Source organism: Tursiops truncatus, chromosome 13 (assembly GCF_011762595.2).
Source record: "Tursiops truncatus isolate mTurTru1 chromosome 13, mTurTru1.mat.Y, whole genome shotgun sequence".
Lineage (NCBI taxonomy): Eukaryota > Metazoa > Chordata > Mammalia > Artiodactyla > Delphinidae > Tursiops > Tursiops truncatus.
Genome location: NC_047046.1, coordinates 62,194,228 through 62,209,779, shown reverse-complemented (window position 1 = coordinate 62,209,779; position 15,552 = coordinate 62,194,228). Strand labels below are relative to the sequence as shown.

Sequence of the window (15,552 nt, the reverse complement as noted above, 5' to 3'; positions counted from 1 at the left end):
TTATTTATTGTAAGAATTATCAGTTATCAATAATTATCAATTATTATCTTCATCCTTATATTGGTTGTTATAATACTTTTTATGAATTGTCACTTAATGTTTTTTTTCCTTTGTGGTTCATCTTTTTCTTACTGACTTATAAATGCTCATTATATACTGAGGATATTAATTTCTCTGTTTACATGTGCTAAATATATTTTCCCAGTTTGCCTTCTGATTGTATTGTGACATTTTTCTCATTCAGAAACTTTAAATTTTTATTCCATCAAGTCTGTCTCTTCATTTTGGTTTTCTGTCTTTAATGTGTTTTAGAAAGTCCCAGAGATTTTATATGAGCATTCACTTGTTTTTTTGTCAGGTACTTTTAAGATTTCATTTTTTTTTCCCCTTCCATTCATGCAGTTCTTTATTCCATCATGCATTCCTTCACGAATTCATTCAATATAATACTTATTAAATACTGGCTGTGTGTCAGATACTAGATCTAAAATGGTAAACAGAGCACTTCCAGAGTGGGAGACAGTAAAGAACTGCATATTGTGTTAAGCGCTATGAAGGTAAAGAATGGAACTATGTGAAAAAATTGGGGATAGGGGAGAAACTTTAGGGTAGCGAATAGGTGATCCCATTACTCCACCCTTCCACCTGAAGGTTGGTCAGTAATCTCACCAACACTTAATGAGTAATCTCTCCCATGGGCTTAAGGCACTGCCTCCATCATTTAAAACATTTTTTGTACTCAAGTGTCATTTCTGAACTGGTATTTGTGCCATTGATCAAAGTATTGGCCAGTACAAAACTATTTTAATTATTGGATTTCTGTTATTCATTAATATCTCTTAGGCCTATGTTTCAGAATTTTCTTGACTTATTACAGTTTGCCATATTCACTTGAATAAAAGCATCCTTAAATTACACAAAGAAATCCTGTTTGGATTTTGATTGGAATTATGTTTTTCATATAATTAGGGAAAATACATATTTAAAGTATTACATATTCTAATGAAGGTAGCATTTTTCCTTATTTGTTTTTATCAGTTTTATCGAGATATAAGAACTGCCCATATTTAAAGTGTACAGTTTGGTACATTTTGACCCAGTATACACCTGTAATATCATTATAATAAGATAATGAATATATCTGTCCTACCTAAAGTTTTCTCATGTATCTTCCTAATCTCTTTCTTTCACTGTATCCTCAGTCAAACACTGGTATGCTTTCTGCTGCTACAGATTGTTTTGGATTTTCTAGAATTTTGTATGAATAGAATCATAAAGTGTCTGCTTCCTTTGTCTAGCTTATTTTTATTCAGTATGCTTGCTTTGAGATTTGTCCACGTTGCTGCATGTACCAATAGTTTTTTCATTTTTATTCCTGAATAGCATTCCATTGTACAGATATCCCACAGTTTATCAATTCACTTGTTTATGCGTTCCTTCTGGTTTGGGGTTCTTGCAAATAAAGCTGCTAAGAACATTCATGTCTAGGTCTCTGTGTGGCCTGATGTTTTAATTTACCTGGGGTAAGTACTTACGAGTGGAATCCCTGGTCACATACTAGGTGTATGCTTAATTTTTTAATAAATTACCAAACTGTTTTCCAAAGTGGTTGTACTCTTTTATATTCCCACTAGCAGTATATGAGAGTTCCAGTTGCTCCACATTCTCATCAACGTTTGGTATGGTTAGTTTTTTAAATTTTAGACATTCTAGTGGTATATGGTGGTACCCCATTGTGGATTTGATTTGCATTTCCGTTATGACTGTATTGAGCATCTTCTTGTGTGTTTATTTGCCATCTGTGTGTCATCTTTGGTGAAGTGACTGCTTAAACTTTTGCCCATTTTTCAGCTGGGTTGTTTGTTTTTCATATTACTGAGTTTTGATAGTTCTTTATATATTATGGATGTAAGTCCGTTATCAGATCTGTAGTTTGCTAATGTTTTCTGCCATTTCCTCTTTTCAGTCTCTTAATAGTGTCTTTCAAAGAGAAAAAGTTCTTGGATTAAGGCCAGTTTATCAAGGCTTTCTTTTATGTACTGTGCTTTTGATATCATATTAAGACATTTTTTCCTAACCTAAGGTCAGAAAAATTTTCTCCTTGCTTGCTTTAGAAGTTCTGTAGTTTAATTTTATACTTAGATCTGTTATCTACTTCAAGTTAATTTTTGTATATGGTGTGAGATAAGAAGCAGGGTTTTAGCTTCATTTTTGTTTTTGGCAAACAGTCATGGAGTTGTTCTGCCACATTGGTGAAAAGATTGTATTTTCCTCATTGAATTGCCTTTGCACCTTCTTTTCAAAAATCAGTCGGCCATATATATGTGGATTTATCTCTGAACTTTGTTCCATTGATTTGTCTATATTTATGTCAGTACTGCACTGTCTGGAAATCAGGGTAATGTGGGACTTCTAACTTCATTCTTTTTCAAAATTATTTTGACAATTGTACATATTTTGCATTTCATTGCATATTTTAGAATCAGCTTGTCAATTAGAAAACAAATCTGGGTTTTTGATTTGTATAATGTTGAATCTATAGATAAGTTAAGGGTGAGTTCACAATATTTAGTCTTCTGATCCATGAACATGATATATATCTATTTAGTTAATTAGGTTTCAGTATGTTTGGTGGTTTTCAGTATATAGGTCTTGTATGCTTTATGTCAGATTTATCCCATTGTTTCATATTTCTCATGTGGTATTGTTTTTTATATTTTTAGTTGTATTATATAGAAATATAGTTGATTTTTGTATGTTCTATCTTGAAACCTTACTAAATGCGTCTTGTAGTTCGAATAGCATTGTTATAGAACATAGGATATTCTGTACAGGCAGTAATATTTTAGAAATAAAGACAGTCTTACTTTGTCCTTTTTAATCTGGATGCCTTTTACATCTTTGTCCTGCTGTCTTGAACTGACTAGTCTGTTGACATGATGATTTGCATTGATTGACTTTCAAATATTAAACAACCTTTCATTCTGGAGATGGATCCCACTTGGTCATGATTTGTTATCTTTTATATTTATTGTTGGGTTTGTTTTGCTAAAGTTCATGAGAGATAGTGGTCTGTTGTTTTCTTGTTTTGTCTTTGTCTGTTTTTAGTATCAGAGTAATGCTGGCCTTATATAGGGAGCGGGAAGTAGTGGTATCATGAATCCTCAAATATTTGGTAGCATTTCCTAGTGAAGACATTTGGGCCTAGAATTTTCTTTGTGGTAAAGTTTTTACAAATGTCTTTTTTTTCCCCAAAATTTATTTATTTATTTATATTTATTTTTGGCTGGGTTGGGTCTTTGTTTCTGTGCGAGGGCTCTCTCTAGTTGTGGCAAGCCTCCTTTATCAAAGATAAGGTGTCCATATATGCGTGGGTTTATCTCTGGACTTTCTATCCTGTTCCACTGATCTTTCTGTTTTTGTGCCAGTACCATACTGTCTTGATTACTGTAGCTTTGTAGTATAGTCTGAAGTCAGGGAGCCTGATTCCTCCAGCTCCGTTTTTCGTTCTCAAGATTGCTCTGGCTATTCAGGGTCTTTTGTGTTTCCATACAAATTGTGAAATTTTTTGTGCTAGTTCTGTGAAAAATGCCAGTGGTAATTTGATAGGGATTGCATTGAATCTGTAGATTGCTTTGGGTAGTAGAGTCATTTTCACAATGTTGATTCTTCCAATCCAAGAATATGGTATATCTCTCCATCTGTTTCATCTTTAATTTCTTTCATCAGTGTCTTATAATTTTCTGCATACAGGTCTTTTGTCTCCTTAGGTAGGTTTATTCCTAGATATTTAATTCTTTTTGTTGCAGTGGTAAATGGGAGTGTTTTCTTGATTTCACTTTCAGATTTTTCATCATTGGTATATAGGAATGCCAGAGATTTCTGTGCATTAATTTTATATCCTGCTACTTTACCAGATTCATTGATTAGCTCTAGTAGTTTTCTGGTAGCATCTTTAGGATTCTCTATGTATAGTATCATGTCATCAGCAAACAGTGACAGCTTTACTTCTTTTCTGATTTGGATTCCTTTTATTTCCTTTTCTTCTCTGATTGCTGTGGCTAAAACTCCAAAACTATGTTGAATAAGAGTGGTGAGGGTAGGCAACCTTGTCTTGTTCCTGATCTTAGTGGAAATGCTTTCAGTTTTTCACCATTGAGGACGATGTTGGCTGTGGGCTTGTCATGTATGGCCTTTATTATGTTGAGGAAAGTTCCCTCTATGCCTACTTTCTGCAGGGTTTTTATCATAAATGGGTGTTGAATTTTGTCAAAAGCTTTCTCTGCATCTATTGAGATGATCATATGGTTTTTCTCCTTCAGTTTGTTAATATGGTTTATCACATTGATAGATTTGCGTATATTGAAGAATCCTTGCATTCCTGGGATAAACCCCACTTGATCATGGTGTATGATCCTTTTAATGTGCTGTTGGATTCTGTTTGCTACTATTTTGTTGAGGATTTTTGCATCTATGTTCATCAGTGATATTGGCCTGTAGTTTTCTTTCTTTGTGACACCCTTGTCTGGTTTTGGTATCAAGGTGATGGTGGCCTCGTAGAAGGAATTTGGGAGTGTTCCTCCCTCTGCTATATTTTGGAAGAGTTTGAGAAGGATAGGTGTTAGCTCTTCTCTAAATGTTTGATAAAATTCGCCTGTGAAGCCATCTGGTCCTGGGCTTTCGTTTGTTGGAAGATTTTTAATCACAGTTTCAATTTCAGTGCTTGTGATTGGTCTGTTCATATTTTCTATTTCTTCCTGATTCAGTCTTGGCAGGCTGTGCATTTCTAAGAATTTGTCCATTTCTTCCAGATTGTCCATTTTATTGGCATAGAGTTGCTTGTAGTAATCTCTCCTGATCCTTTGTATTTCTGCAGTGTCAGTTGTTACTTCCACTTTTTCATTTCTAATTCTATTGATTTGAGTCTTCTCCCTTTTTTTCTTGATGAGTCTGGCTAGTGGTTTACCTATTTTGTTTATCTTCTCAAAGAACCAGCTTTCAGTTTTATTGATCTTTGCTATTGTTTCCTTCATTTCTTTTTCATTTATTTCTGATCTGATTTTTATGATTTCTTTCCTTTTGCTAGCTTTGGGGTTTTTATGTTCTTCTTTCTCTAATTGCTTGAGGTGCAAGGTTAGATTGTTTATTCGAGATGTTTCCTGCTTCTTAAGGTGGGCTTGTATTGCTATAAACTTCCCCCTTAGAACTGCTTTTGCTGCATCCCATAGATTTTGGGTCATTGTGTCTCCATTGTCATTTGTTTCTAGGTATTTTTTTATTTCCTCTTTGATTTCTTCAGTGATCACTTCATTATTAAGTAGTGTATTGTTTAGCCTCCATGTGTTTGTATATTTTACAGATCTTTTCCTGTAATATCTAGTCTCATGGTGTTGTGGTTGGAAAAGATACTTGATACAATTTCAGTTTTCTTAAATTTACCAAGGCTTGATATTGTGACCCAAGATATGATCTCTCCTGGAGAATGTTCCATGAGCACTTGAGAAAAATGTGTATTCTGTTGTTTTTGGATGGAGTGGCCTATAAATATCAAGTTAAGTCCATCTTGTTTAATGTGTCATTTAAAGCTTGTGTTTCCTTATTTATTTTCATTTTGGATGATCTGTCCATGGGTGAAAGTGGGGTGTTAAAGTCCCCTACTATGAATGTGTTACTGTTGATTTCTGCTTTTATGGCTGTTAGTATTTGCCTTATGTATTGAGGTGCTCCTATGTTGGGTGCATAAATATTTACAATTGTTATATCTTCTTCTTGGATTGATCCCTTGATCATTATGTAGTGTCTTTCTTTGTTTCTTCTAATAGTCTTTATTTTAAAGTCTATTTTGTCTGATATGAGAATTGCTACTCCAGCTTTCTTTTGATCTCCATTTGCATGAAATATCTTTTTCCATCCCCTTACTTTCAGTCTGTATGTGTCTCTAGGTCTGAAGTGGGTCTCTTTTAGACAGCAAATATATGGGTCTTGTTTTTGTATCCATTCAGCCAATCTGTGTCTTTTGGTGGGAGCATTTAGTCCATTTACATTTAAGGTAATTATCGATACGTATGTTCCTATTCCCATTTTCTTAATTGTTTTGGGTTCATTATTGTACGTCTTTTCCTTCTCTTGTGTTTCTTGCCTAGAGAAGTTCCTTTAGCAGTTGTTGTAGAGCTGGTTTGGTGGTGCTGAACTCTCTCAGCTTTTGCTTGTCTGTAAAGGTTTTAATTTCTCCATCAAATCTGAATGAGATCCTTGCTGGGTAGAGTAATCTTGGTTGTAGGTTTTTCTCCTTCATCACTTTAAATATGTCCTGCCAGTCCCTTCTGGCTTGCAGAGTTTCTGCTACAGATCAGCTGTTAACCTTATGGGGATTCCCTTGTGTGTTATTTTTCCCTTGCTGCTTTTAATATGTTTTCTTTGTATTTAATTTTTGACAGTTTGATTAATATGTGTCTTGGCGTATTTCTCCTTGGATTTATCCTGTATGGGACTCTCTGTGCTTCCTGGACTTGATTAACTCTTTTCTTTCCCATATAAGGGAAGTTTTCAACTATAATCTCTTCAAATATTTTCTCAGCCCCTTTCTTTTTCTCTTCCTCTGGAACCCCTATAATTCGAATGTTGGTGCGTTTAATGTCCCAGAGGTCTCTGAGACTGTCCTCAGTTCCTTTGATTCTTTTTTCTTTATTCTGCTCTGCAGTAGTTATTTCCACTATTTTATCTTCCAGGTCACTTATCCGTTCTTCTGCCTCAGTTATTCTGCTATTGATCCCATCTAGAGTATTTTTCATTTCATTTATTGTGTTGGTCACTGTTGTTTGTTTCACCTTTAGTTCTTCTAGGTCCTTGTTAAATGTTTCTTGCATTTTGTCTATTCTATTTCCACGATTTTGGATCATCTTTACTATCATTATTCTGAATTCTTTTTCAGGTAGACTGCCTATTTCCTCTTCATTTGTTAGGTCTGGTGGGGTTTTTTCTTGCTCCTTCATCTGCTGTGTGTTTTTCTGTCTTCTCATTTTGCTTATCTTACTGTATTTGGGGTCTCCTTTTTGCAGGCTGCAGGTTCGTAGTTCCTGTTGTTTTTGGTGTCTGTCCCCAGTGGCTAAGGTTGGTTCAGTGGGTTGTGTAGGCTTCCTGGTGGAGGGGACTAGTGCCTGTGTTCTGGTGGATGAGGCTGGATCTTGTCTTTCTGGTGGGCAGGTCCACGTCTGGTGGTGTGTTTTGGGGTGTCTGTGGACTTATTATGATTTTAGGCAGCCCCTCTGCTAATGGATGGGGTTGTGTTCCTGTCTTGCTAGTTGTTTGGCATAGGATGACCAGCACTGTAGCTTGCTGGTCGTTGAGTGAAGCTGGGTGCTGGTGTTGAGATGGATATCTCTGGGAGGTTTTCGCTGTTTGATACTATGTGGAGCTGGGAGGTCTCTTGTGGACCAGTGTCCTGAAGTTGGCTCTCCCACCTCAGAGGCACAGCACTGACTCCTGGCTGCAGCACCAAGAGCCTTTCATCCACATGGCTCAGAATAAAAGGGAGAAAAAGTAGAAAGAAAGAAAGGAAGAGAAAGAGAGAGAGAGAGAGAGAAAGAAAGAAAGGAGGGAGGGAAGGAAGGAAGGAAAAAAAGAAAGAAGATAAAGTAAAATAAAATAAGATAAAATATAATAAAGTTATTAAAATAAAAAAATAATTATTAAGAGGAAAAAAAAGGGACGGATAGAACCCTAGGACAAATGGTGGAAGCAAAAGTATACAGACAAAATCTCATACAGAAGCATACACATACATACTCACAAAAATAGGAAAAGCGGAAGAAATCATAAATCTTGCTCTCAAAGTCCACCTCAATTTGGGATGATTCGTTGTCTAAAGGAGGGAAGGAAGGAAAGAAAGAACGAAGATAAAGTAAAATAAAATAAAGTTATTAAAATAAAAAGTAATTATTAAGAAAAAAATTAAAAACAAACGGATGGATAGAACCCTTGGACAAATGGTGGAAGCAAAGCTTTACAGACAAAATATCACACAGAAGCATACACATACACACTCACAAAAAGAGGAAAAGGGGAAAAAATCATAAATCTTGCTCTCAAAGTCCACCTCCTCAATTTGGGATGATTTGTTGTCTATTCATGTATTCCACAGATGCAGGGTACATCTAGTTGATTGTGGAGCTTTAATACGCCCTTCTGAGGCTGCTGGGAGAGATTTCCCTTTCTGTTTGTTCTCACAGCTCCCAGGGTTCAGCTTTGGATTTGGCCCCGCCTCTGCATGTAGGTTGCTGGAGGCGTCTTATCTTCACTCAGACAGGACTCGGTTAAAGGAGCCGATTCAGGGGCTCTGGCTCACTCAGGCCGGGGGGAGGGAGGGGCACGGAGTGTGTGGCGAGCCTGTGGCGGCAGAGGCCGGCGTGACGTTGCATCAGCCTGTGGCGCACTATGCGTCCTCCCGGGGGATTTGTCCCTAGATCACGGGACCCTGGCAGTGGCGGGCTGCACAGGCTCCCCGGAAGGGGGGCGTGGATAGTGACCTGTGCTCGCACACAGGCTTCTTGGTGGCAGCAGTAGCAGCCTTAGTGTCTCATGCCCGTTTCTGGGGTCCGCGCTGATAGCCGCGGCTCGCGCCCGTCTCTGGAGCTCCTTTAAGCAGCGCTCTTAATCCCCTCATCTGGAGCACCAGGAAACAAAGAGGGAAGAAAAAGTCTCTTGCTTCTTTGGCAGCTCCAGACTTTTCCCGGACTCCCTCCCGGCTAGCCATGGTGCACTAACCCCTTCAGGCTGTGTTCACGCCGCCGCCAACCCCAGTCCTCTCCCAGAGCTCAGACCGAAGCCCGGAGCCTCAGCCCCCAGCCCCGCCTGCCCCGGCAGGTGAGCAGACAAGCCTCTTGGGCTGGTGAGTGCCGGTTGGGCTGGTGAGTGCCCGTCGGCACCGATCATCTGTGCAGGAATCTCTCTGCTTTGCCCTCCGCACCCCTGTGGCTGCGCTCTCCTCCACGGCTCCGAAGCTTTCCCCCTCTGCCACCCGCAGTCTCCGCCCGCAAAGGGGCTTCCTAGTGTGTGGAAACCTTTCCTCCTTCACAGCTCCCTCCCACTGGTGCAGGTCCCGTCCCTATCCTTTTGTCTCTGTTTATTCTTTTTTCTTTTTCCCTACCCAGGTACGTGGTGGTGGTGGTGGGGTTTCTTGCCTTTTGGGAGGTCTGAGGTCTTCTGCCAGCGTTCAGTAGGTGTTCTGTAGGAGTTGCTCCACGTGTAGATGTATTTCTGGTGTATCTGCGGGGAGGAAGGTGATCTCTGTGTCTTACTCTTCCTCTATCTTCCCGGAAGCTGTGAACCCAATAGTTTTTTTTTTTTTTTTGGCTGCATTGGGTCTTTGTTGTGGCATGTGGGATCTTTTTTTTTTTTTTTTTTTTTTGCGGTGCATGGGCTTCTCTCTAGTTGTGGAGTGCACGTTTTCTGTCTCTAGTTGTGGTGTGTGGGCTCCAGGGTACATGGACTCTGTAGTTGGTGGCACGTGGGCTCTCTTGTTGAGGTGTGCAATCTCAGTAGTTGTGGTGCACAGGCCTAGTTGCCCGCAGCATGTGGCTCTTAGCTCCCCAACCAGGGATGGAACCCGTGTCCCCTGTATCGGAAGGCGGACTTACCAGCACTGGACCACCAGGGAAGTCCCTGAGGGTGGTTTCTTTACTGCCAATCCCTGCAAGAAGGTTCCAGGTGTCTATTTCTGTTTAATCACTGATTTTTAAGATGATATTCAGTAAGTCACTTAACTCTTCTGTTGCCCGTTAAACAGCTAAAGCCTAGGGCCAAAACAAAGAAAAAGCATTACTTTTGTCTCCAAGGTAAAATGTATTACTTTATTTCACCTTTGAACAGAGCCATTTGATTCCATTTCTGTACTTCTTACTTGGTTTATAGGCTTTTTATGGAAATTCTCAATGACTGTTCTGATGTGGATGAGATCAAATTCCAAGAAGATGGTTCTTGGTGCCCAATGAGACCGAAGAAAGAAGCTATGAAAGTATCCAGCCAACCATGTACAAAAATAGAAAGTATGTGCAGAATGGCAGCAGAGAGCAAAACGATGAGACCTGTGTGATGTTATCGTTAGCGTTAACTTTGGCCATTAGAGCTACCATTTGGAGCTCAGTTTGCTCACTTTATCTTTTGATCATCTATTACATATGTAATTTCTCCCAAATGATTTTTATTCTTAAGTGTGCTAAAGTTTATACCACATTATAATCAGTTTTTTCATAGTATATTTTTCATATATAAAGTAAATAAAACAATCACCTAAATCATTTTATTATTTTTTATTGAAGTATAGTTGCTCTACAATATTATGGAAGTTATAGGTGTACAGTGTAGTGACTCACAATTTTTAAAGGTTATACGCCATTTATAGTTATTGTAAGATATTGGCTATATTTCCTGTGTCATACAACACATCCTGTAGCTTATCCTATAGCTAATAGTTTGTATCTCCTGCTTCGCCACCCCTGTAATAATGCCCCTCCCCTCTTCACTCTCCCCACTTGTCACCACTAGTTTGTTCTCTGTCTCTGTGAGTCTGCTTCTTTTTTGTTATATTCATTAGTGTGTTATATTTTTAAGATTCCACATATAAGTCATATCATATAGTATTTGTCTTTCTCTGTCTGACTTATTTCACTTAGCATAATGCTCTCCAAGTCCAGTCATGTTCCTGCAACTGGCAAAATTTTGTTCTTTTTTATGGCTGAGTAATATTCCATTGTATATATTAATACATATATATACCACACTGTCTTTATCCATTCATCTGTTGACACTTAGGTTGCTTCCATATCTTGGCATTTGTAAATAATGCTGCTATGAACATTGGGGGTGCATGTATCTTTTCGAATTAGTGTTTTTGGTTTTCTTTGGATATATACCCAGGAGTGGAATTGCTGGGTCATATATGGTAGTTATATTTTTAATGTTTTAAGAAACTGCCATATTGTTTTCCACTGTGGCTGCACCAGTTTACATTCCTACCAACAGTGCACAAGAGTTCCCTTTTTTCCACATCCTCTCCAACATTTGTTACTTGTGTTCTTTAAAATCATTTTAATATATGGTGCTTGTTACAACATGAAAAATTATAAGTGACATTTCTATGGACACTTATTTGGAACTTTTCATTTTAAAAATTATAAAAAATTATTTATTTATTTTGCACACTGTGCAGCATGCGGGATCTTAGTTCCCTGACCAGGGATCGAACCCATGTCCCCTACATTGGGAGCACGGAGTCTTAACCACTGGACTGCCAAGGAGGTCCCTCAGAATTATTTTTAGAGCACCTGTTGGAGGAACCCCAGGTGGAGGTGTGGTTAGAGAGGCTGTATCATCCATTAATGGAGGGTGGGGGAAGATGGTCATAGGTTAGTTGGTAAAGAAGTGAACTAATTGTTTCCATTGCCTTGTGGGAAGAAATTTGACTCTTGCCTTGGTTACCTAGGAATTATACTCAACCTTCAACTCCCTGTGCTGTCTACCCTGAGTGGGGAAAATAAAGGCTGTTTGAGAAATTGAAACTGATAGGTGAACTTAGTTTCTTTTTATCTGGCATAGTCCAGTCACTGCATTTGAGTTTTGTGCTGACTATATTTAACATTCTAATAATGTAATGAATAATAGGCATTCAGAGTAAGAAGAGAGGAAAAAGTAAAGGATTTATGTCAATATTAATCATTCTCCTGTGATTGTTACTGAACCTATGGGTGGAATGATCAGGGTTTTCCTCATCCTTGAGAAAAGTAGTGATTTAGTTAATTAGTTGCTGCTGCTTTTCCATTATCAAGTAGCATGCATTTTCTACTAAATAGATTGTAGTAGAATGGTGAGTCAACTCACCACTCTTTGAAATGGTGAGTTAACATATCATGTGAGACTATTGTAGTGGGCAGAAAGGAGAACCTAAGTAGATAGCTGGTAAGAAAAACTTTAAATGTCTGAGTAACTTAAGTGAGATGTTTGGGGTTTTTTCCACTTATCAAGGTGAAAATTTTACCAAGTTCTTGCTTATGGTGCAGAGCTTATATATTCTTTGATGTGAGCACCACTGCTTTGCTAGATAGGAAGTATGATTCTGACTTAACCCTACCGCATGTCTGTGAGAATACACAGCCAGTAAAGCTACATACTCTTGTCCATGGCCAGAGACCAGCCCCTTAACTCCGGATGTCTGTGTATAACATGAGTCCTCACCTAGGGAGACAGCGTGAGGTGCAGGATCTGTGCAAATCTGTTGCAGTACTGGGGAGATAACGCGGAGTGTGCCATCTGAAAGAGGCTTTTGCTTCTCACAAGGCATAGCGCTCACCCTGTCTCTCTAGGTAAGCAGTCATTTTATAGACAGATGACTGGAGTTAGAGAGTTGGTCTCTGTCCGTGGGACAGAGTATGGGCTTTATTGGCTGTGTATTCTCCAGGATGTGCTACACAGTTAAAACTCTTATGGTTAGAGCTCGTGTTACACCTTTGACTTTTTTGCCCCTCTGTTCCCTACTTGCAGCTGCAGGTGTCCTCAGTAAGCCTTGTTCAGTGACTGTAGCCAATGAGGCAAGCAAGAAGAAAGTGGATGTCATTGACCTAACAATAGAAAGCTCTTCTGATGAAGAGGAAGACCCTCCTGCCAAAAGGAAATGCATCTTTATGTCAGAAACACAAAGCAGCCCAACCAAAGGGTTTGTTAATTTATAGTTCACTATTGTTTATTACACTTGGAACTAACTGTTCTTGGGATAAGTTTGTAAATGTCTCTTTGAGAGTTGCATAACCATATAGGGCTATTTTAATTTGCCTTTTGTTCAGTTGAAATATTTTCAAGTGAGCATGTTGTTTATAGGAAAGCAAATTTTGATGAAGAATATATTCCCATCTTTGGGAAGTGAGAGTTGAAATCTTCTCATGTCTAAATATTTATTTCAAATTTGATACTTTTTGTTATTTTCTTGAATCTATTTGGAAGGAGTAAATTTGGCATCACAGACCAACATGAGGAAGCCGAGTGTGTGGAATTGGGAATCTGACAAGTGTAGATTCCAATTTTGACACCATTGCTTACTCATTCTGTGATCTTGGTTGAAATATTTAACTTGTTTGAGCCTCCTTTTCCTGTTCTGTACAATGGGGTTAAATAATGCCTACCTCATAAGATTAAATTCAGGTTTCAATAAGATAATGAAAGAGCTCAGCCTCAGTGTCAACCAGATGGTCATTGTCTCAGTAAAAAATTGATTGCCTTCCCTTCTCACCCTCTCCAGGGCAAAATATGGGCTAGTAAATGCAGTCTAGCGTTTATTTATGAGTCATCTGGCAGAAGCTGTTGCTGACATATAGTGAGTGACAGGTTTGAGTATTTAGCAATAGGTGCTTCTTAGAGATTTTGGAACCTGCAGGAAAGTAGCAGCAGGTTCTCTTGACATCCATGAACATATTGTTTCAAACTTGAGTATGCCAGCCTTACCTTTTGGCTTCTCATAGCACTTCTTTTCTCTAATGGCTTTATTGGGGTATAATTTATATACCATGAAATTCTCTCATCTTAAGTATTCAATTGCACAGTTCAGTGATTTTAGTAAATTCATAGGGTTGTATAGTCATCATCACAATTCAGTTGTAGAATATTCTGAACAGCCAGTAAACATCTCTCATGTTCATTTGCACTTAATCCTGATGCACACCCCAAATCTAGGCAACCATTGATCTTCTTTTTATCTCTATAAATTTGCCTTTTCTAGACATTTTATACAAGTGGAGTTACATTCTCGGTGCACTTTTGAAACATTCTTTTTTTATAGTTACTTTTGAAACCAGGAGAATTAAACATTTTGTGCTGCCTTCTTCACTGTTAAAATGCTTATATTTCCAGATGTGATTTACGTATCACAGTAAGGGTATTTTTTGTTTGTTTGTTTGTTTTTTTAGTGGAACAGAAAATGGAATAAGTATTTCAAGTGGGATTTTTGGGGGGTATGCTCATCATTTATTGTTCCTTTCAGACAATTTGTTTGGCACTTCTAGCATTTAAATAATAAAAAATGAAAATGTAATTTTGAAATGTTTACTAAAGTGGAGAATCATGGGAATGAATACTTAGATGTGGTATTTCCAGATTTTACTCTCTAATGAAACTCTTTAGAATATGCTGGAAAAACATAGGTTGCACAGTATTATAGTTAGATGGTTTCCTGCCAGGTTGAAGGGTTGTGCGTAGTGATATGGACTCATGAGTTACTGTAATCATAGAGGGTGTCTCTGGTGGCTCGCCATAAGGGTCTACCCTCTATGTTCCTTTCGCACATTTTTACCAATACTTGATGAGGACTTAGAACTGGAGGAGTGGCACGTACATTGGGTGACAATCTTGAAATGACTTCAACATGCAGAGGAATCAGGACAGTTCACACCTGCGGTCAGCTACCGTAGAGATAGATGTAAGTCTCCTCATCGAGGTTAAAAAGAAAATAAAAACTAACATTGTGAGTATAAGGTAGAAACTTTTGACTAAACCAGCAACACATGAAAATTTTGGTTTAAAATGTCTGTAAATTGCAGCTTCCCAGCTCATTCCACAAAGTTGACATAACTCTTAATACCCAAACTAGACTTACGCATTAACAGCCAAAAGAGAAGAACCATTATGAAACAGGAAGTTAGGAAGTTCAGTGAAAATTCTGAATTCAGTCTTAGTAAATTATTTAATAATACATTAAAATGACATTCATTACCACCAAGTAGGGTTTATCTAAGAATGCTTTATTGTTAGGAAATACATTGATAAAATGGATCTTGTCATAGGACAAGAAGTCAGCCCTCTATATCCATGGATTCAGGTAACCATGGATCATCATAAATACTTGGGGAAAATTTTTTTTTAAGTTCCAAAAAGCAAAATTTGCTCTTTGCTGCCAGCAACTATTTACATAGCATTTACATTGTTTTAAGTACTATAAGGTAATCTAGAGATGATTTAAAGTATATGGGGGATATGCAAGTACTACACCATTTTATATAAGGGATTTGAGCATCCATGAGTTTTGGTATCTGTGGGGGGTGGGAGAGTCCTTGGAACCAATCCCCTGTAGATACCAAGGGATGACTGTATATAGTCATTTTAATAGATGGTGACATTCCATAAATTAATGGCCATTCCTGATAGAAACTCTTTGAAGTGTCAGAATTCACTTAATGGTTTGAAGGGTTCACCACTTGAGCTGATTTGTTCTTAGACTGCATTAATAAACGAAGCAGTATCCAGGATACATGCGCATGCCAGTTTTGTTCCATTTTAGGCTAGAAAACTTTCACTTAGACGATTTTAGTCAGGGCTGTCATCAAGAAGGGTATTAATGAGAGCAGCCAGAGGAGGGAAACAGGATGGTGAATAGTGGAAACATAGCCTGACGGATGAATGAGTCTAAGGATTGAAGCTGTTAAGCCAGGAGAAAAGAATATGTTATAGTTATCTTGTAGTTCTTGAACGGGAGTCATTGATGAACTGGGTTAAGTTTATTCTTTGTTATAACGT

At 38.1% G+C, this 15,552-nt stretch overlaps 1 protein-coding gene across 16 annotated transcripts in view; it reads left to right on the top strand.

Moving 5' to 3' along the window:
• Window positions 1–15,552, top strand: part of PIAS2 (protein inhibitor of activated STAT 2) — a 103,079-nt gene that overhangs the window by 67,807 nt on the left and 19,720 nt on the right. For all 16 annotated transcript variants that reach the window (XR_012325388.1, XR_012325389.1, XR_012325390.1 and 13 more), the window contains 2 exons: window positions 9,910–10,043; window positions 12,535–12,706. Coding sequence is in view for 13 of the 16 variants with exons in the window: in XM_019937000.3 (XP_019792559.1) it covers window positions 9,910–10,043; window positions 12,535–12,706 (306 nt within the window). In the remaining 3 variants the exon portion in view is untranslated. The remainder of the gene's footprint in view (window positions 1–9,909; window positions 10,044–12,534; window positions 12,707–15,552) is intronic.